Below are 21,494 nucleotides of genomic sequence, written 5' to 3' on the forward strand. Positions count from 1 at the left end.
ACTACTCAGTATTACATCATAAAAGACAATAAACTCCATATTCACTGCCATGAGAACCTGATATATCAAATCTTACACACATTTTTTCATGTTTAGAATGGACAGTTTTCCAGAACTGAGTTATGTACTTCATTTTGCAAAGAGTTACAACAGAACACACAGTTAGTTACTGACTGTTTTCTGTCTTGTAGGGATTCATATTTCCATCCATCCACACTCTTCTCTCCAGCTGGACTCCCACTGAGGAACGAGGCAGATTTGGCACATATGTATATGCAGGTGGGTGTAGAATGATGTATAAAGTAACTGATTTTGATTGATTGGTTAATTCATTCGTTAATTTCTTTAGAGTAATTTCAAGTTTGGAAGCTGGGGGTTACAGGTTTGGAACCTGCCTAAAACTATGCTGTTTGTGTTATTCTTTCACTAGCCACTCATCACTATAATGCATGTGTTTTGGGGTTCTACCTTCAGCTAAGCCCACCTCAGATTCAATATTTAAAAGGGTTTGTTTCCTCCTGTCCCATTAGTTGCACATATTGAACAGTTCACAAACTTCTTGACGATTAGATAGATTACGATATATGTAGACTGTGAAGAGTCCTGTCATCTGGAATATGATGCCATGCAGTCTGGCAGAACTTCACCAACATTTCGGAGGAGCACAATGCCTCCATCTTCATAATCTAAGAGTTTGCTGAACAATCATGCACCAAGCAGTGACTCTGCACACCGCTTCCTCCTTGTCCCCTTGGCTTACTCATCAACCATGAAGATAGAGGCAATATGTTCCTCTGAAACATCTGTAAATTTCTGTCTACACAGCATCATGCTGTAGAAGATAGTAATCCTCACAGACATTGCTATGAGAACCTCAAATCATATTTGTGGATTGTGTTCATTTCACTGACATTTCTGAAATATTTATCTAAACATGCAACAATGTAAAATATCTAATCTTTAGCCTACTTTCTTTCTTTTGAAGAAATAGAAGTAGGCTTATGAGGCCACTATGCTGTCTGTCTGTGACTGTGAATCCCCCCTATATCAAATTTTGAATGCCAGAACCAATTTTTATGAAACTTGGTATGTATATCATGGCACCTGAGACCATCAGAGTGATATACTTCACAAATCCTTCCCATCAATTTGTGTGCCTGTATGCATATACCCCTGCTGTTGCTAGGCAATGGCTCAGTAAAAACATTACCATGGCAATGAATACACACACAACAAAAGAAGAATTGTTGGATACATAATTTTTCATGCAGACCATGTTGTATCAAGGTAAATTAGGCGATTTCTCCTTCCCTGAACTTCCTTTTTTTTTTAGATTAGATATTAAGATCAGATGTGGGGGCACATGGTAGCGTAGTTGGTTGAGGGGCTATGGAGTCATTGGAGGGGTCATTGGATTTTTTCAGTTGACCTAACCCTTTCAGCCACACTAGGCCCTGGGGTTTACTTAGCCTCTAACAGAAGTGAGTAGGAGGAATTAATTAATAATTTTCCTGGGGCGTAAAGCGCGGCCGGCGCGTAAGGCTGACAACCTTACCACCATCTTTGAGCCGATTGTCTAGATAGTGTGGGACCCTCAACGTTTCACAACCCTATGGGCCTTCACTGCCTGGTACAGGGATAGCTTTACTTTACTTTTTATTAAGATCAGATGTGAAGCTGGAAACTGTCTGAATAGGGTTAGGAGAAGGTTAAAAATATTGGGAAATTATTTTCAGAATTGGATGAAGTCAGAAAATGAATGAGATAATACTCTGTCAGGAATGAAGTGTAATTGTATTTGTAAGACACTAACTGGAAAGAGAGCATATAACAAGTTTTGAAAACTGGAACATTAATTGGTATCTTCTATTTTTACAGGAGGGCAAGTTGGGACCATCATAGCCATGCCTTTGTCTGGGGCTCTTGCATCTTCATCAATAGGCTGGCCATCTATCTTCTACATATTTGGTGCGCTGGGTATATGCTGGGTTCTTCTTTGGGTGTTTCTTGGAGCAGACCGACCTGCCACTCACAGGTTCATCTCAAAAGCAGAAAAAGCTTACATTGAGACCAACCTTGGTTCCACATTATCCACCAACATGGTATGTGGTAGTTCACATTCATGTAATAGGCACCTATATAACAATGAGCCTCCAGGGTTAATCTGAGACACTGATGATCTTGTTGGATGAACTACTGGTTTGTGATATAAAACAGCATCGAGTAAGACTGGAAGGTTTCATAGTGATGAAAGTCTCTGTCTTCAAAATCAAAGAATGCAAAGAAGGCCTAAAAAATGTTGGACTTTAACTTAAAATTAATGTAGCTGTCTGGCTGAGAATTTTTCATCAATATAACAATGTGATCAGACAAGGATGATTTTGTAGGGAATATCTTGGTATCCTGAAGAGTTCTTGTTTGCAAGACCTGTATTTTAAATTTCTAGTAAATTTAAATTCAAATAATGAACTGGATTGGACTAATTTAGATTATATTGGTAGCTCTTGTTATCAATATTGGATTTCATGACAAATGAATAACTGTGAATTGTCTAAAGAAGCCTATATTATGGAACTGTTTGGTTAATTAGTCCATTAGTATATCAACCAGGTGGCTAATTAGTCACTTAAATTAAAGCACTATAAAATGTGTGTAAGCTAGATTTGAAGTTCTCTCAATGGCAACTCAGAAGAATGCTATTTTCTGGGATGCCAGTCTGGTAAATTTACATATGTTTCAGAGGAACAGACTGTCTCCATCTTCAGAGTCAAAAATTAAATAAGCAAATAGGAGGCAAGTTAAGCTGCCTGCTTTGTGCTTGGTGTAATATTGCAGAGAACAGTACTCTTCAAATGATACTAACTCTGCTCTAACAGATCTGAGGCTTTCACAGCAGTTAAGTTTCACATTATGGGAGGAAAAGCCAAGAACCTTTAAGTCATAATAGCATCATGGTTTAGGTTAGTTGAACACTAAATGACTGATGAGAATTCTGAACGTTGTAAAATGCTACTGTTATTACACTGTGTAAATTCTGAAGTATAATGTCGCTGAATTCTATGAAAAGCAAATCTTCACTGGCCAGTATATTAAGGTTTAATTATGACACTAATAACATTTTTAATTTATAGAAACGTCAGACCCCTTGGATTGACATTTTCACTTCACTGCCCATGTGGGCTGTAGTCATTGCCCACTGTGGCCAGAACTGGGGTTTCTGGACTTTGCTTACAGAGATGCCATCTTACATGAATTCCATCCTCAAGTTTGACCTCAAATCAGTAAGTTATAGTTTTCAGTTTAAACATATATTCTAACAGCTGAGGTTACTTCAGCTCTTGGTCTTTACACTTTGTGGACAGGGGAAGTGTTGCCAACATTTTGGGGGTCCATTGCCTCCACCTTCAAAGTCTAAATGGGTGGGTAAGCTGCAGTGTATGTACAGGTTTCTGTTACAGAACAATGATTGGGGGGGGGGCTGGAGCCCTGTGCAAGCCAGTAAGGCAATAGACAGGGACAGTGGTTAAATGGCCCTGGTAAGGGCCAGAGAGTGCACTGAACAACCATCAGCAACTGGTGTTCCCAAGCAGCCACCAAACCAACAATGGCAAAGGGTTGAAAGATTTTAAGATAACAGTATTTATCAGATGCCCAGTTGAAATGTATCCCATGCTCTGTATGTGGCAGAATATAATTACAAATTTTCAGTATGTGACCATGCAAAAGTTTCTCTATAATGTGTATGAAAAATGTGTAAATTTTCCACAATGTTCATGATGGATAGGATGAGAACATTACAATTGTAAGGTTTAGAGTTCTTACAGCTGTGAAGATTAATATTGTGATCCTCTGGACTATGACACCATGCTGTAGTCTGATAATGATTACCAACATTTTAAAGGAACATAATTACTCTGCCTTCAGGGTTGAACACAGAAGGCTACAATATGCACATTATATTATTCATGATATTGTATATTATTACAGAATGGTCTTTTGTCAGCTCTACCATACCTTGTTATGTGGCTGATGAGTTTTGTCTTCAGTTGGGCATCAGATTTTCTCAACACGAGGCGGATAATATCACTTGGTACATCCAGAAAAATATTCAATAGTATTGGTAAGTTTTACTAAATATTCTCTGAATATTAGATATCATTATTCCCATTAGCTACATGGCATAGTTCCATGGCCTGTTACATTTTTGAAAGAAATAATCCTTCCATCTTCTTGTATGACCCACGTCTTTATGTCCTTTAGGACTGTAGAATAGCAGAAGTTTTAGAATTCACTTGTCTTGAATTCTTACAAGATGTTTCCACTCTTCCTTTTCTGATTCAGTACTTCTATGTTTTATTGAGGTTATGGGTCTTTTGTTCTCTTTGAATATTATTATTCTTTGCTGTCTGTTAATTTTAAAAATATCATCTCTGTGAATTCTGTTCTTCATTCATTAGTTCTATTCAGTGCCCAAATTTTCACTCCCAAATGTTAAGACTAGAACTATACCCGTAACTGAATAATGGTTTTACTCCTGGATTGGCTTCTATATTACTGTGCATCTCACGGCCCCACACATAAGCTGAAACTAAGCTAATTTTAATATAACATCTCTCTCTTGTTGGTATATTATTTAAAATTCAGGCATCTGCCCAGTTTTTTGTTATTGATAATAATTTTTGATCTTCATTTCTGCACCTGAATTTTAAACTTCATATTCTTATTTCATTTAAGACAGATACTAGCATCTTGTGTAATCTATAGATTTTTAACACTGGCATTTTGAGAAGTTGTTGCTTACTACACATGTAAATCCACTTCAGGATTTTCTTTACATATAAACAAAACTGGGCCATGTGGAGAACATACATATACACCGTATTTAAGTAAAACTAGTGAGTGGATAAGGATGGAAGGTGATCTTGGCCTGTTTAAGAAGTTTTGGCCTTTATTTGCCTGAAGAGACTGAGGATATTACAAACAAAATTCATAATACCTGATAACCTCTTACTATTACTCGAGTATTTTCACTTCTTGACACTCCTACTGAGGAGTGATGTGAAGAGTTCATGTTCATTGCATTTATTCCTTTGTGATGAACTGCTCATGCTCACTGATACATGATATCCACCTATCAGACTACAATGTGTCATAATCCAGGCAACAACAATATGATTCAGTTCAGATGTTTTGTGTGTAATCACATTCATATGCTGCTCATAGGACACTGGATTCCTGGACTAGCACTGATTGGACTAACCTTGTCTAGCACGGATGACACCACAGCGGCTGTGGCATTGCTTACACTTGCAGTAGGAGTCAACTCTGCTGCTTACGTTGGTTTCCAGCTGAATCACATTGATTTATCTCCAAATTATTCTGGTACTATGATGGGAATCACTAACTGCTTGTCAAACATCATGTCTATTATTGCTCCACTCGTTGTAGGATTCATAGTCACAGATGAGGTGAGTTTTATGTAAAACTGTTATTCACATAATGAAATTACAGGCATTTACTTCTTTGGGGTAAATTACATAATGAGAAGCTTCATAATTTGTACTGTTCACTGAATACTGTTAAAATGTTTAAATCAAGGATGATGTGTGAGATATGTAGGACATATGGGGGAAATTAGAAATGTCTGCAAGATATTGGTCAGAAAACTTCAAGGCAAGAGACCAGTTAGGTGAGAGTAGAACTAAAATTAAGATATTGTAAATTTGCAGAATGGATTCACTGGATTCTGTAAATGTTATAATGTACCTGTGAAACCTATATAGGGGGAGTATTTCTTAATGATTTGAGATAACTTTCAGTTTTTCAAGAAGTCCATGCAGCATGTAGTTAGTCATGTTATATATTTATTTCTTCCTTATTTAATATATATGTCTATGGTTGTAATTACAGAATGATGCAACACAGTGGAAAACTGTGTTCTATATTTCGTCTGGCATTTACTTTGCTGGTAACCTATTTTTTGTGTTATTTGGCAAAGCTGAAATCCAACCTTGGAATGAACCCGATCCACCAAGTAAGTGAATGTAATTAAATATGCGTATTATTCCAATTAGAATTCACAAGATATTTCTGTAACAAGAAGCTTAAATACAGTATATTATTCATAGTGTACCAGGGGATATTCTAGGTAAGTTGTTTAATTAATTCCATAGTAATCTTGCTGGCAGTTTTTATTTCTTAATTGGCAACAATACCAGTATTTATCAAAAGTCAATTTAGCTGTGTGAGATATGAAACATGTGGTTGAATGGACAGACATAACCTCTACAACTCTTGTTCACTTCTTGTAATTCCTACAAGAAATACACAGAAATCAAAATGTCTTCCTATTTGAAAGGTCTGATGTGAATCAACATGGATATTTGTAATTTAATATTAACTGGTAAGCAGTTCTCTTCAGTTTATCAGTGAGTTGAGAAGATGAAACAGTCATCTCACTTTTGCTTGAAGTATATATGCATTCTATAATCTGTTGTATTGCAGAAGACACAGATCGTGCACAAAACATTGGTATGAAGGAAACACATGAAGACAAAAAGTTGTGATGAGTATCTGTGATTGCCTTAACATAGTACTTTCTTGCAATGCTGAAGTATGGAGTGTACCATGACATGTTGTATGGAAGTCAGACAGTATCTCCTGCAGCTCTTCATACCTGATGCAGCAAGAACAGTACAACAGAACAACGTACAATGCAACAACAAAGATATTTGTACATATTGTAAATATTTTATATTGCATCACATAATAAACTATTATTCAGAAATTGTTTTGGACAATATCTTCACCTTATTTTTGATCTGCTACAAAGAGAAATAAATTTGTGTGCATGTCTGTCCCTCATTGATAAATAAAAAAGGAATGTTTTAATGTGATGAATGATATAATGATACAAACTCCGTCCCAAGTGCAAAAAAATATATTATGTGTCCTTGATCTTGCTCCTCTACACTACATGTTTCGGCCTCAGACGGCCATCATCAGGTGTATAACACTCACGTTTTCATTTGACCTTGGTATGAATTTCATACCTGGAGAGGTAACTCCATCTGCACATGCTTAACTTTTACAGTTTCAATGCTCCATGCCACACCTCAGATGTGTAACAGGCTGCACCAGACCATACATTATCATTATTGGTTCTTGGTTGGGGCTCTGCCTCTCACAATGTAATCAGCACACTAAGAGTAACATGCTCCCCTTACACAAGATCACCATCACAGGTTCAGTGTAATAAAACAACATGCATTTACAAATCTTAACATGTGAGGGCTGAGTTCATACTACATTATAACATCTCTTAAGGGTTCATACATTTATTTTTCCATATACATTAATTCAATTTTACAAAGTGTTATTCTTCTCTGTTTGATCAAAAGGCTGTTCTTCATCTAAATGCTGCAATATGAAAGAAATAAGTTAGACTTATGGAAAACCAAGGCACTCCTCAACAACAACTTTTGCTACAGAAAACATTTTTAATACTAGCTTTATCTAGAGCGCCCAATAATCATGTAACTTCTGTTTATAAATTTACAATGTAGAAACTGTACTGTTATTTCAGTGCTTTAGCGCAATTTCACGAAGAATATGGACGTAAATCTCCTAATGACTAGATAAAAGCAAATGGTCAGTTTCAAACTGTGGTGACCCCTCCTACAGGAAAAGATCCTATGGTCTAAATTTGGTAGGAGGCTGTATAAGCCCAGAACATTTCTGGATGTGGTGAGAGAAAAATTCTCCTGACACCAGCCAGAAATCAGGTCGATCTCATCCAGTTTACGAATCAGTATATCGACCTTTGTGGCAGCATAAATAGGAAGTCAACATTATTTTATAAGATCTGAGGTTTTCACAGAAGTGACTACAAAGAATGCCGTCTTCTGGGATGTGGCGCCACATAGATCCTGTGTGAACTGATGTTTTGGAGGCCACCTGCTCAAGCTGGTTCCTCACTCATGGATTTTTCTATCCTAAAGAGGGAGACGATATGTCCCTTCGAATCATCAGTTCACACAAGATCTAGATGGTGCCACATCCCAGAAGATGGCGTTATTGAACCTTATTTTAACTTGTAATTTAACATGAACTGCTTCAGAGATATAAAAAATCGACCAATATTATCAATGTCTATTTCTGTTCTAGTTAATTGACAAATTGTATAATACATACTACAGCGTCACCTGAAATAACTATTATGTGGATAAAGAAAAAATGCAGACAACAGTAGCAGAGATTAAGAGTTTAATAAAACAACCATTTTAGATTCTGAAAACTCTTTTCCTAGAACTAACCGTTTTTCACTTGATACCTATAAAATATATATAAATATACTTCTTTTTGAGATCTGGCATCCTTCATTAACATCATTTCTTTTATGTGCTCTTCACAGACCCATTTATGAGAACTTTATTAACAGATAAGGTATGGAATGTAAATGGTCGATACAATTCTAACAACTTTAATTGTAGTCCTACATGTTCCATAACTGTAAAGTGGGGGTTGGATCTTGACACATGTGAAGTTCTAATGTACCTTCACGATTGGTAATATAGTGATGAGATCTGAGTTTATAAAGTGCTTCTTGTGTTCAAGAACGTTCTGGCTACTTATGAACACAACACAATTCTACCAACAATTTACAAGACTATAAATGCTATGAAAAGCTGCCATTTGCCATCAGTCTTCAAACTCTTTGACATGTCGCTTCAGTGATGTGATGGAATACAAGAATCAGGCCAATGAGACAATGTTGACGGCAGTTCAGAATGTTCTTCGGTACACCCTTTTCTTGTCATGTTGGTAGCGTGGGGCCAGGCTTCGGCAATTGCAGACAGAATATAAACGCACCCTCCGCATGTCACAAGAAGAGTCACTATTATGACGAGGGCGTGATGCGATGAGTTGCCTACAGGAACATGCAGGCTGATACTTAGAGAGTTCTGTCAACAGGAGGTGAGGGAGGGCTTTCAGTATCAGCATCAATTAGATTTATTAGTTAAGAATAAACAAATACAGCAAAAACAACAAAGTAGCCCTGCAGACTACATTATAACGATTGCTTTTATGATGTACTGATACAAATGTATGTTGGCCTCACTGTGCTTAAAAATCAGGCACCTACAGGTTTGCCAATAACAATCATCACCAATTCTATACTTTTCTAATTTTGATGTCATGTAAAATCAACTGAAAAACCACACATACTTGGAATAATTAATAGCACTAAGTATTTTTTATAAATTTTCTTTTGACAGGATTCAAGACCAGTTTTAAATAGAAGGAAAACATTAAAACATATTTTGGGGAATGGAAGGATACTCTTATGGGCCACACAAAACCAACTGCAAGGCTGCATGTGAAGTACATGATGAAGTTGGACAGTCCTTGCTTATTCCCAGTATTTCTGCCACCTCAGCCATCTTATTTATGCAGTACACTTGCGATTTCTAGTACTTCACAGTAATGAAATAAACAGCAAACGATCTACATATGTCTGAGGGCCACAAAAGATATGAGGTACATGCTCCTTCTGGTGAGCAGGAAGTGCTCAGAACACATTCTGAAATTTCTTTTTGTCACAGCATGTTACTAGCCAGCCTAAGTCAGATATGGCAGTCTGAACAAAGTACCAGTACATGGCAAGGTAGAACAGTGGAGAAAAATGTTAACATGCAGCAGTGGACCAAAAGAGACCAAACTGATATTCATGTGATGATTTTGATTTGTATGTATGAAGACTGTTATTTCACTCACACTTACTGTCTTATATAGAAGACTGACCCATTGGCACAGCTCTCGGCTGCAAGGTCCACATGGGGCACGGACCCTTTTCCCGTGCACACACTGCAAATCATTCTGGCAATGGAGCAGTAGGGACGGAGCTCCCAATTGCACCGTGGAATAGCCCCCACGTGGAATAGGGCTGTGATACCGTATGTGAAATGGCAATGTTAGTGAGGCAGACAAAAGGTTCTCAGTGTGATTTAGACTGGAGTACACATGCACTGAATGAGGGAGTGAATCTTTCTGGGATGCTTCTATGTCAACAATGCCAACAGGACAAGCCTGCACCTGTAATGAGAAATGTGAGAAATGTTACTGATCTCAGTACTATCAGAGAGGATGGATTACCTACACATACGCACTACCAGGATTATTTCTTTTCCATGGGGCAGGGGACCCAGAAAATTTGCTTACAGACTTAGGTTCAAGCTGTTTAAGAATGTTTTTATGGATTGCTGTAGAGCTGTGAGGCTCTATATTGTGATATAAACAATACCAAATTCAAAAATAATTTTAATTGTTGGTATTACTATTTCATACTTTTTTCTTCTTTTTCATTTTTGATTTTTTTTTTTTCCAAAACGCAAGGGAGGAGACAGATGTCTGGCTTGTTGACAATCCCTGCTACAGACATTCCTGCTCAACATAGTATCACAAATATTGACCACAAATTCATCTACTTACCCTTCCCTTATCAAAATAAATGAAAATGTGGTATTGTTTTTTACTGCTTTTTTTTTCCTGTCATTTCAGAATTTTGATGTTCTACACATTTGTGCACAGACAGATCTAAACCCAATTATTCAGTTTGTTTTATGGGCCGTTCACGAAAAACTGTGCAAAAGTTGGCCCTCTACTAATATAAAATCTCATAATCTAAGATCATACGTGTCCGAAACTTCGCATATCTGCCAGCTGGTCAGGGTTTACATAGAGGCCACTGGGCATGGTTTCTTCTAATATCACCATACAATCTCCCCATGGGGTGGAAGAGCCAGTTACTATTTCCACCAAGGAATGTATATCCCTACAACAGTAAATATGATTTTAGTACAATGCCAATGCTTTTACTGTATGTCCATAAGTCACTGACAAATCATATACCTAGAGTGCACATAATAAGAAACGAACGTAATTAATAATTACTGATACATTTATGGGTTCTTACCTATGGAAACCATCATTTTCAATACGGCGAATTATTGTTGCATGAATTTCACAAACTTCACTACACTGCACAGCACACACAATAAGCAATGCTAACTGTATTAGAAATACCCACTTAGTTGACAACGCTCTCTTTGTTTCCATTTCGTACACTGACACAACACAAATCCATATAGATATATTATTTACATTAAGAATTTTGTCACCCCATACTAGTAACTTAATACTATTTAATTATTATACGAAATCACTTGTAAATCCAAACAATACTATGGATTTTCTAGCACATGCTAGCCAACCATAGCAGAAATTTCTCTGAAATGAAATGAATCTCTAAGAGAGAAGTGAAATTACGAATAAGGGTATGAATAAAGGTATCCATCTTCTTCGAAATTATAATTAAAACGACATGCATGAATTTTGCAACGTAGCAAGTTTGGTGTATAAAATTAGTTGGCTATTATTGAGCGTGCTGCCACCTATAAATTACTCAGTAACTGACTAGGCGACCGACTTCGGTGACTCATTTTAGACACATACCATTGCAATCCATACCTTTATCGCCAGTGGGACTTTCTACCCGACAAAAATTTGTAACTACTGTTTGAAGAATATTGTACAGCGTATTTTACAACCCATCTTGACGAGTAGATTCAATTTCATTAAAATGTGTTTTACCTAGCAAAAAGTTGAAACTTTTTCAAGCAAAACATTAATATTTTATTGTTTTATTATAGTAGTAATACACTGTGAAGAGTAGCAAACTTTTGGACATGACATTTAATGTGGTTGAATTTTACAGATGTTTCAGAAGAAGAAGAGACGTACTGCTTCCAATATTAGGCTCAATGATATGAAGATAATATACTTATATTCCCCCGACACGTCGTCAAACTTCTCCCAGATTACACGGCGCCGCGTCGTAGAAATACACTGCATATTTCCCGCCGTGATAACCTCAGATGCAACATACACACTATTTTGAAGACGTAACTATCGAAATTCCTCCATCTCCTGTTTATGCCATAATAAATACTTTATCAACACTTTTAGCTGATATGCTCATTTCTTCGGGGGACTGCTTCATTTACGAAATTTATTCCTGAAAAGGGATCCCTTAAACCAGTCGACTGGCACTAAGGAAACGCATGAAAGGTACGTGCTGTAAACCTTAACGACCTATGTTGCTAGGCAACTCTTCGAGCAACAGTGGAGTTTGTATTACAAGGATAAAAGGTGACCAGCTTATTGAGCATATTCTACATTGTAGTAAATCAGAATATTTGAACTGTAAATGTATACGAATAGTTATAAGCAAACTTAAATGTAAAAGCATGTCACTATTATTACCACATCTAGTAAAACTGTGAAATATGCAGAATACGCATTTGAATTAAAACGACGCGACACCGTGGTTTAGAAACCACGTCCTACGTAACGAATTTCATTCCGTCCAGCCACTGAACGATATTGACGTTTCCTCTAAGTGACGCCATATCCCGCGGTGTGCTACCATCTCTGTTCATGACAGAGAAATTTCCGCCCCTTTCAACAAGAAACTGCAACACTGACAAATGACCGAACCAAGCTGCCCAGTGCATGGGGGTGTCATAGAACTTATCAAAGGAGTTTACTTGGGCTCCTGCATCAAGGAGTAACTGAGTTGTGCCGAAATGACCTTCTCCTGCTGCCATATGTAATGGAGTGAACAGGAACCGTCCTCCTTTCACTTCCAGACCGGCACCGACTTCAAGAAGTTTCTTTGCGACTTTTTTATGTCCCTTAGCAGCAGCCCAGTGTAGAGGCGTGTAGTGTTCCTTGTCTCGTTCTGATGGGTCTTTGCCCGCCTTCAGTAAGAGCTCGACTGAAATGAGGTCACCTGTCATAGCAGCTTCTCGTAATGTCATTTCCTGCGTGGGACAGAAGCGTCATATTAAATTCTGCTGTAATTGACGAACTTCGCACAGTAATACCCTTCCTAGAAAGATAATAGTCGTTCAACTGGGCAAGAAATTCCTTCCTCTTTGGAACCCGAATATTCGTTGCCCTGTCCCCACAAGATGTAAAGTTCTTATGGCTGTGAATATGAAGATCACAACTCTCTGGAATGCGACGACATTTAGTTTGGTAGACAGATACCCGTACGTGGGTGGACAATATTAGAATGGATCTTAGAGAGATAGGATGGGATAGTATGGATTGAAAAATCTGGCTCAGGATGGGGACCAGTGGAGGGTTCTTGTGAACACGATGATGAAACTTCGGGTTCCATAAAATACTGGAAAATTCTTGAGTAGGTGCAGAATTGGCGGCTCCTCAAGAAGGGATCAGCTCCATGAGTAAGTAAGTAAGTAAGTAAGATACCCGTAATACACGTCATTATATCAAAAAAGATTATAATCTTCATTTGGCTTAATATTACCTTCCCATGTGTGCCTAGGTCAACAAATTTATCTCTGTACTTTACGACTTCCAGTCAGTTTTTTACTCTTCCTCGTTAAACTGAATGAGAACAATTACGTTACTATTATTAATCTCTTCAAGACTATAACGGACGTACATGGGAAGTGGGAATTTTATAATCTTATAGACACGATACTTGCGTTTAATTACACAGAAATTAACCTAAGTCTCATCCTAAACAGGGTTGAGCTGGACATCATTTCTCCCCATTCCAAATCCAGAATTCTCCGAATGCATCTACCGCGGTTTTTCAGTTGTTAACCATGATGACTGTCATTTGAATACTGCACACCCTACCGAGTCAGGAATTATGATTAAATTTATAATAAGCGTCATCTTTCAAGTTTATCTGTGTTGTAATAGCTAATGCCCTTGTCATACAGGCTGACCAACTAATTAAAAATCTAGCTAACTAAGTAACTGAATAACCAGTAGAAGTAGCTACAGGTTAAACATCGCTAACCCAGAAGCCCGCTATTGGACACGATCTTGAACCATTTTCACTCATCTTTTATCCTTAGAACATATTTATATGTGTGTGCTTTCCCCTATCCAAGTTACGTGCATCAAAACTGTAAGTCCCAGATTTCACTCCCCTAACAACACTACGTGAGGCGTGTAGATGATGACGAAATATCTTCAGTGGCCGATTAATTTCTTCTAAGCTCCAAGCGCTTTCGCGAAGGCTTTTTAATTCAATTTTTGTGTGTGTTCTCCGCTCGAAATTCTGGTACATACAACATATGCTATTGCAAAAAGTCGAAAAATTATTGTACGCCCGTAAGTAGCCTATGGAACCTCATAGCATGTTTCGAAAAATGGACGCGATCACAATATTCTCCGGATTAATAAAAAATATTTCTTAAAATAATTATACTTCTCCAAATCTCCTTATATTTCTCAGTTCTATCTTTCAGACTCTGGTTTCGTGTTAAGTTCATATGGGCTATATTTAGTTTTATCCTAATTTACTTCTAGACGAATCAATTTCGTAGCTTATAAATAATTTCTCTGTATGTTCTCCCCCAACCAAATCATTTAAATTAGGTGTTGATAAGTAGAGTTAATGGTAATATCAAGCAACAAAAAAAATCCGTTGTTTTAGTCCGCAAGCGAACTATACTGACTGAGCGACCGCCGCTTGTCGGCGAAGTTAGTGCCAACTTTGGCAGGGAGAGGGTGTCGCGTGGTGAGAGCAACGAATCCCCACGACCGTTAATTTCGGTTTTCTAGACCGGAGCCGCTATTTCCTTGAAATAGGTCCTGAATTATCCGCACGAGGCTGAGTGGACCCCGTTCCAGAACCATTACTTCTCACAAAATCTGGTAGCGCCGGGAATCGAACCTGGACCTCTGGATCTTTAGCCAAGTATATTACTATAACAATCATATTTGCAGAGATATAACTGATATATACACACCTTTCCAAGGCCAACTTTCTCTTCTTTGAATGGAAGGCAGAAGATCTGCAGTACGACATCCAATACCTGCAGCAGAAGGTGGATTGAGAAATAAACTGGTGGCACTGTTTCTTGTACCAAATATGTTAAAGATTCCATCTGTAAGACAAGAAATGTTAAGACGATATTACTGTGTGCCCATGTAACGTGTCGTCACGTACAGTTTCGCATGTTTACATAAAGAATACTTTAGTAACGCATTCAACACCTCGATTAAGTAATTTATGTCTTTATGTATCCCTCTAATGCACTCAGAGTTTGGTTTGACGTGGTAGCCTCCCAGTTTTGTTCGAAACACTGAAGCTAGTCGTGAGGTTTCAGAGCAAGGGCATCACAATTGTAAACGATTAATAGAGTGATAACAGGGTCAAGAGAGAGTTCAATCGGCAGACAGACGTACCAGAAATTATATAAACTGAGATGTGCAGATATATGTAACTGTGGGTTTATGCGTCTCAACGACTTGTCGTGTCACAGCTCAGGCAGTTAGTCGCAGTCCGGTCCCAGGTCGGGTTAGGCATTTGTGATGAGCAAAGTTTCACTGGGACGGCTTTTATCAGGCTACTTCGGTTTCCCCTGTCATTTCTCATTCCACCAATTGCTCCATAATTATTAATTATCATATCATCCAACATTTATTGGTACCACCAGCGTCAACTGTCCGTAGTCTTATTAACCAGTTTTACCGTTGTCAGTAAGGGAGATATGGATTGCTGTTGATTCAGTTCTTCGAAGGAACTCATGTTACTGGCAAACCTTAATCTACATTTCTCAGAGATATCAGGGTTTCTAATTCGTTGAATATTACCCACATAGCTTCTACTGAAAAAGGGTGCGGGACGCAAGGTACTTTTGTAGGTCGAAGATATGGTAACCTTACCAACTGAGCTATTGGTTACATCATCTACATTGCCGTTCTGTTTCTGGTAAATTGTATAGGTGGCAGCACATTGGTCATGGGGCTACGTTGCCCACAAACATTCCAGTTAACGCTTCTATAGGTGAGTAGTCTGTTCACATGGTTCACATGTTGACTGTCAATCAGCTGTTCAGGTTGGGTGTAGTAAAGATGTGCATGTGAATTATACTGTGCTTAGCAAAGAAGTGTGCGACTTAATACAGCTTCTGTGACATAAACAATTTCATATAAGTATAAACTGTCCAATTTGAAATGGGGATCTTATTTGGTAAAAGTAAGAAGCCACAGAGTAGGGTTACAGAATACGACAGAGCTGTTTTGGTAAGATATGTAATTTTTGTGCAATAGCATTGGTAATGTGGGAACCATCTTAGGTTTGAATTATTTTATTTGTGTCTTTATTTAATGCTTGTAAGTTTTAATTATAAATGTATTTTATAAAAGTAAATTGCTTTACAGTATGGTATGTTCATATGTTTAATTTTAGCAACTCAAGCAACAGAGAGATAAAATAAAGCAATATCAGAAGAGAATAGAACAAACTCTGGAAAAAGATAGACAACTTGCACGGAAACTACTGCAAGATGGAAAGAAAGAGTGAGTTTTTACTTACATGTTTATATGATGCACATTTATAAATGCCATGTCTCGTAGTTTTACTATAATTTTAAATGTTTGAATTATCCCTGAAAGTATTAAGGTTCTGCTTGGTATTTACATTATCTTGTATTGGTGTTCATCTGTTTCATACTTTTAGCAAGTATTTTTTATGTGGTGGCTAGATTCTGTGCATTGCATGGATGACTTGTAGCAAGCAGCAGAGTGAAGTGCATATGGGTAGAATTTGAGTAGCAGAAGGCAAAATATGAAAATGAAAGTGATGAACAAAACTCATCGTCATCACTTTGGCAGAACAGCACATTTTGAGCCATAGACTTCCTTAAAAAATTCTGCCAGATTTGATACAGTTTTCACTTCTTTTGATATCAAAACTAATTTTTTTTTACAGAGCAAGGTTGTCAGCCTTCTCTCCAACTGCCAACCTGGAGGATTAGGTCCCTGTATGAGTATTTATATCCCCCAGGAACAGGGTGGCCCAGCTGTAGCCCCAGGCACAGGGTTCCCTGTTCATAGCCTTCCACAACTTCAGGCCTCTGGTGGAGATAAACAGAGATAGAAGCCAAATTTATTACTTAGTAATATTTCAGTCTGGATATACTTAAAATATCTTCAGTATGTGCCATGATTATGGAATTTTAATGGGACAACTCAGTCATTAAAATGGTCACTTATGTGCTGTGCAGCTGGGGCCTGTCCAGTCTAACAAATGCATATAGATGTTTTTTTTTTTTTCACGATGGTTTGAGTGAAGCTGACAACGTGCTATGTAAAGCCAAAGTTAATAATATGTAGAGCTTACCTCCATGCTCCTGGGTGCCTTCACAGAATTATGTTTAGGCACACACATAACTTTTTTTTTAAATATTAAATTTGAATATGTCATGAATATATGAATAAGTTTTTATCAGTGATATTCATTAGTTTTCTGTAGAATAATTTTAACATAGTAAAGATGTGTCACAGCATTTTGTTTTTGCTTATGTTTATATCAGTCGTGCGAAGTTACTGCTGAGGAAAAAGAGATACCAAGAGCAAATTCTTCAAAAGACTGATGGTCAGCTGGAGAACTTGGAGCGGCTTGTACACGACATAGAATTTTCCCGAATTGAGATGCAGGTAAGGAGGTTTCACCATTTTAATAAGCTGAACAGATGTGCATAGGTTGCATGCAAGGAACTATCTGCACTGCTTTCTTGAATGGTATACCTGAAGTTTTGTTGGAGGTTATGTTTAAAAATATCAGGCAACAAAAAAAAATACATTTTATTTGAGAGTTGTACATATCAGTTGTTATGTTAATGCCATGTGTGTTGTTTAATCTCTGTATATTTCTTTGAAACTAAGTTTGGTCTAAAGAAAAACCATTTTTTCTTTCCACATGTTAGTATGTGATGTGGAGGTGACTGGGGCACACAGTATATGGTTGAGGCACTATGATACAAGCAGGAAGGTTGAGGGTTCGATTCCCGATGTGGTTATTGGATTAATAAATTGACCTAATCCTTCCAGCCGCACTATGGTCCTGGGTCGGCTCATCCTCTAACAGAAATGAGTACCAGGAAGTTTCCTGAGTGTGAAGAGCGGCCAGTGCGTAAGGCGGAACAACCTCACCGCCATCTGTGAGCCGATTGTCTAGATAATGTGGGAGCCTCGATGTCTCACAGCCCTATGGGCCTCCACGGCCTGTTATAGGGATAGCTTTACCTATTTTTTTTAGCCTATGGGTAACTGATTTGAATTTCCAAGTCACTTCTAAATGTGGCCTTGATGTGGAGTGAAGTTTAAATGAATCCCAATTATGAACCACTAATAAAGAAGTGTATTTATTATGACATTTATTTTTGAGGTTATAGATGGGCTGAAGGTTGGCAATGAAGCTCTGAAGAAAATTCATGAAGTTCTGAATGTTGATGAAGTGGAAAGGATTCTGGAAGAAACAAGAGAAGGAATAGAGAAGCAGAGGGTATGTATAATTTCACACATGTGATTTGTTATAGAGAAGTTCAGGATATCAGTCAAAGTAATAATATTTTCAAATTTGTATAGATCTTTAAAAGTAACGTGAATGGTACTGTAGCCCCTTTGTATATATGTGACACTGATAAAAACTGCTGACAGTTTAGCACTAAATTGTGAATATCAGCTTCACACTTTTGTCACTTTATCCATGCTCATTTGCTTATAGATACTTTCAGACTCTTCAAGAATATTTTTATGTATTACTCTAGAATTGTGGCTCCGCATTTAGAAATGATCATGATTTTTGTGTTAATATTTGATTTATTTCTGCTTTTTTCAATTTTATTTTTCTTTTCCAAAAAATCTGAGGAAGGGGGCAGGTGTCTCACCTCATGTTCAGAAATTGCAGTTTACCAGTCTCGGTCACACACAACATATTGCATTTAGGGTGTGTCATCATTTTACTCCTGCCAAATTTTGAACAGTTCCCTGAAATACTTCACAACTGCTTTCCTTCACATTCGTAATTCACGGTTATCCCATTCAGCGCTGTGTAACCTATGCAGCTGAAGAATCAATCAATGACCGAAGACTTATGGACACCTGAAGTTTAAATGCCTACAATTGTGTGTTCCAGCGACTTGAGACCCGGACACTTATAGTGATTTTAAAGGATCATCACTGCACCTTACATGACAGTTCCTATCCAAACAATATGCATCATGATCATAGAAGCGACCATTTTCTCTTCAACAGAACAGCATCATAAAAAGTTACAGTGAATAGGCTGCAGGCTGAATGACCAGAGAATCATTGCTTAAAGCTGTTATTTTTGATTTTCTCATCACAGTTTCCAAAATCAAGAAGTTTCAGAAATTGGTTCTGTTTCCATCTTCAGGTGAGAATAGCTATTCTCTATAGCTATAGCATGGAGTGACTCTACCAAGGAATCCAACAGAGTTGATATCTTCATCTGAAGACAGAAGTATAAGAAAATTCTGAAATGTAATTTTTTTAGAAACTTTGATGTTGGGTGAACTTCAAAATAATAGTTTTAAGCAATGAGCTGTACAATTATAAAAAGCTTTAGGATTCAGAGAAGCCTTGTTCAGTTTTCAACAGAGGAAGATATTTCTCACTTCACCGCCCCATCCAGGTTCGCCTTTGTGGCTCTGAGGCCCACTCATACTCCTATACAAGGGTACCAGCGCTCTTTCCTTGGTACTGCAGTTGGGAGGACATGAGGCTGACCACTCACCTCCATGTAGTGCTGAAGAATAGGAAGGAACGGTGCTGTAACTCTGTTTCTTCCTATGCAGGAAATTGATGACCTGTTGGTTGGAGTGCTCACCCCTGATGATGAGGAGGCAGTGGAAGGAGAACTGGAGAGGATCATCCAAGCCGAGATGCCAGACGTTCCTGAGGAGGAACCTCTTGCAGCTGAACCAGCATTGCCAGATGTGCCTTCTGAACCAGGTAGCCAGCAGAATTGTGTCCTGGTCTGACTGCCTTTTTGCTGTCTTTTTATTTTTATGCATTGTTCACAAAATCCAGAATAAGATTACTGTCTTCTGGGTTGTGAAACTTGTAGCCTGGTAGACTGTGCCTCCATCTTCAGGGTTGAAGAATAAGCTAAATAGCTCCTTGCTGAAGGATTTGAGCTTCTCACAGGGATGGTTATGAAAAGTTGTGTCTTCAGTGATATAACATCATGCAGTCCATTGAATATCAACTGACGCTTTGGAGGAATGCGTCACTTCCATCTTCATAGTTCAAGAGTAAACCAATGATGAAATCAGCAAACAAGCTCTGCTAGCTTCCTTGCTCTTCAACTGTGAGGATGGGGCAGTACATTCCTCTGAAATGCTGAACTGCTACTGGACTACACTGCCTCACGTTCCTGATGATAGTACTCTAGACAGTGAATTATTTGCCATTCAGATATCTGTGTAATAGGCAGTGGAGGCCCATAGGGTTGTGGGACTTCGAGGCTCCCACATTTTCTAGACCATCGGCTCACAGATGGCGGTGAGGTTGTCAGCCTTATGCGCTGGCCATCCTTAACACCCCAGGAAGATTCCTGGTACTCATTTCTGTTAGACGCCGAGTCAACCCCGGGGCCATAGTGCGACTGGAAGGATTAGCTCAATTGAAAAATCCGTTGACCTCACTGGGATTTGAACCCATGACCTTCCGGGTTGTAGCATAGTACCTCAACCAACTACACTACTATGTGCCAATTATATCTAGTTACTTTTGATCTTTATATTTTTTCTGTCTTTAAATTCATGTAAATATTTCACTGTATTTATGTTATTATGGTGGTATTTCCAGAGAAAGCAAGAGAGGGACGCAGAAAAGAGAAGGTTGCACTTGAAGTGGCTTGATACATCATGAGTGGGCTTCACGGATTGAAGTGATGTGGTTGTTGCATATGATGCTTTGTATGAGTTCTGGTTTTGAGGTGCAGTATTGTCACAGCTGAAGTCGGGACTGTGCGTTTATAGACGGTGACGCTGTTTAAAGCCTTTTCTAAGTACTGTACCTTGTGAATGCACTTTGGGCATGTTGTTTGTTATGTTTGTAACTTCTACTGTTGTGCATAATGCAGTGATGATGTTTGAAGTTACAATTTTGTAATATTTGATTTGTATTAAAAAAGTGCATATTCTTGCCAAATGTAAACACTGGCATGGCTACGGATAAATGAAACTGTACAGCAAAATTTATGAAGTGGGAGTGTAAGAAGATCCCATTCATTGTAGGCTCTATATTTCTTAAGGCCTTTGGAAGTAGCAGGTGTACCAGTGTACAAGAATATGGGCACACTAAGATGGCATTATTCAATATTTAAAAACAATAATAAAGCAGATGATTTTGAAATCACTAAGTAGTGTCTTTATTAACTCATACTTCTCAAAAACATTACAGTATTTGGTGTTCACAGGTATGTTTGGTGTTCCAGAGAGTTATGCTTCTTTTATCAGTGAAACACAAATGAAACAAAAATTAAGATGGTGATAACATGCTTAGAATTTATGTAAGCAGTGATTCACATTTGTGCCTCATGCTTTGCATCAAGATAATATTTCTTATCA

General features: G+C 37.9%; 4 protein-coding genes across 6 annotated transcripts in view; 2 read left to right on the forward strand and 2 right to left on the reverse strand.

The window, feature by feature from the left end:
* Window positions 1-6,787, forward strand: part of LOC111870115 (putative inorganic phosphate cotransporter) — a 30,328-nt gene extending 23,541 nt beyond the window's left edge. The window contains exons 5-11 of the mRNA XM_023862138.2: window positions 192-279; window positions 1,879-2,102; window positions 3,132-3,281; window positions 3,988-4,120; window positions 5,224-5,468; window positions 5,911-6,034; window positions 6,505-6,787. Coding sequence (XP_023717906.1) covers window positions 192-279; window positions 1,879-2,102; window positions 3,132-3,281; window positions 3,988-4,120; window positions 5,224-5,468; window positions 5,911-6,034; window positions 6,505-6,566 — 1,026 coding nt within the window. The 3' untranslated portion in view covers window positions 6,567-6,787. The remainder of the gene's footprint in view (window positions 1-191; window positions 280-1,878; window positions 2,103-3,131; window positions 3,282-3,987; window positions 4,121-5,223; window positions 5,469-5,910; window positions 6,035-6,504) is intronic.
* Window positions 6,788-7,008: 221 nt separating this feature from the next.
* LOC111870116 (phosphatidylinositol-glycan biosynthesis class X protein) lies at window positions 7,009-15,211 on the reverse strand. 3 transcript variants are annotated; one of them, XM_023862139.2, is made up of 6 exons: window positions 15,106-15,211; window positions 14,859-14,996; window positions 10,976-12,884; window positions 10,696-10,834; window positions 9,784-10,095; window positions 7,009-8,963 (listed from the first exon to the last, which is right to left on the reverse strand). In XM_023862139.2, the coding sequence occupies exons 3-6, from the start codon at window positions 11,116-11,118 to the stop codon at window positions 8,730-8,732; spliced, it is 828 nt and encodes a 275-aa protein (XP_023717907.1). In that variant the 5' UTR covers window positions 11,119-12,884; window positions 14,859-14,996; window positions 15,106-15,211; the 3' UTR covers window positions 7,009-8,729. The 3 variants fall into 3 exon arrangements, with proteins under 3 accessions (XP_023717907.1, XP_023717908.1, XP_023717909.1); XM_023862140.2 differs by having other exon boundaries at window positions 14,859-14,924; window positions 15,029-15,120; XM_023862141.2 differs by having other exon boundaries at window positions 8,812-8,929.
* Window positions 12,405-15,640, reverse strand: LOC111870114 (ankyrin repeat domain-containing protein 23). Its single transcript, XM_023862137.1, has 3 exons — window positions 15,584-15,640; window positions 14,859-14,996; window positions 12,405-12,884 (listed from the first exon to the last, which is right to left on the reverse strand). Exons 1-3 carry the CDS (start codon window positions 15,638-15,640, stop codon window positions 12,405-12,407), a joined length of 675 nt encoding a protein of 224 aa, XP_023717905.1.
* Window positions 15,641-15,911: 271 nt separating this feature from the next.
* Window positions 15,912-21,286, forward strand: LOC111870126 (charged multivesicular body protein 6-A). Its single transcript, XM_023862158.2, has 6 exons — window positions 15,912-16,137; window positions 16,304-16,413; window positions 17,430-17,553; window positions 18,284-18,400; window positions 19,716-19,872; window positions 20,731-21,286. The coding sequence occupies exons 1-6, from the start codon at window positions 16,069-16,071 to the stop codon at window positions 20,781-20,783; spliced, it is 630 nt and encodes a 209-aa protein (XP_023717926.1). The 5' UTR covers window positions 15,912-16,068; the 3' UTR covers window positions 20,784-21,286.
* The last annotated feature ends 208 nt before the right edge of the window (window positions 21,287-21,494 follow it).

Source organism: Cryptotermes secundus, unplaced genomic scaffold, assembly GCF_002891405.2.
Source record: "Cryptotermes secundus unplaced genomic scaffold, Csec_1.0 scaffold594, whole genome shotgun sequence".
In the NCBI taxonomy this organism is placed as follows: Eukaryota; Metazoa; Arthropoda; class Insecta; order Blattodea; family Kalotermitidae; genus Cryptotermes; species Cryptotermes secundus.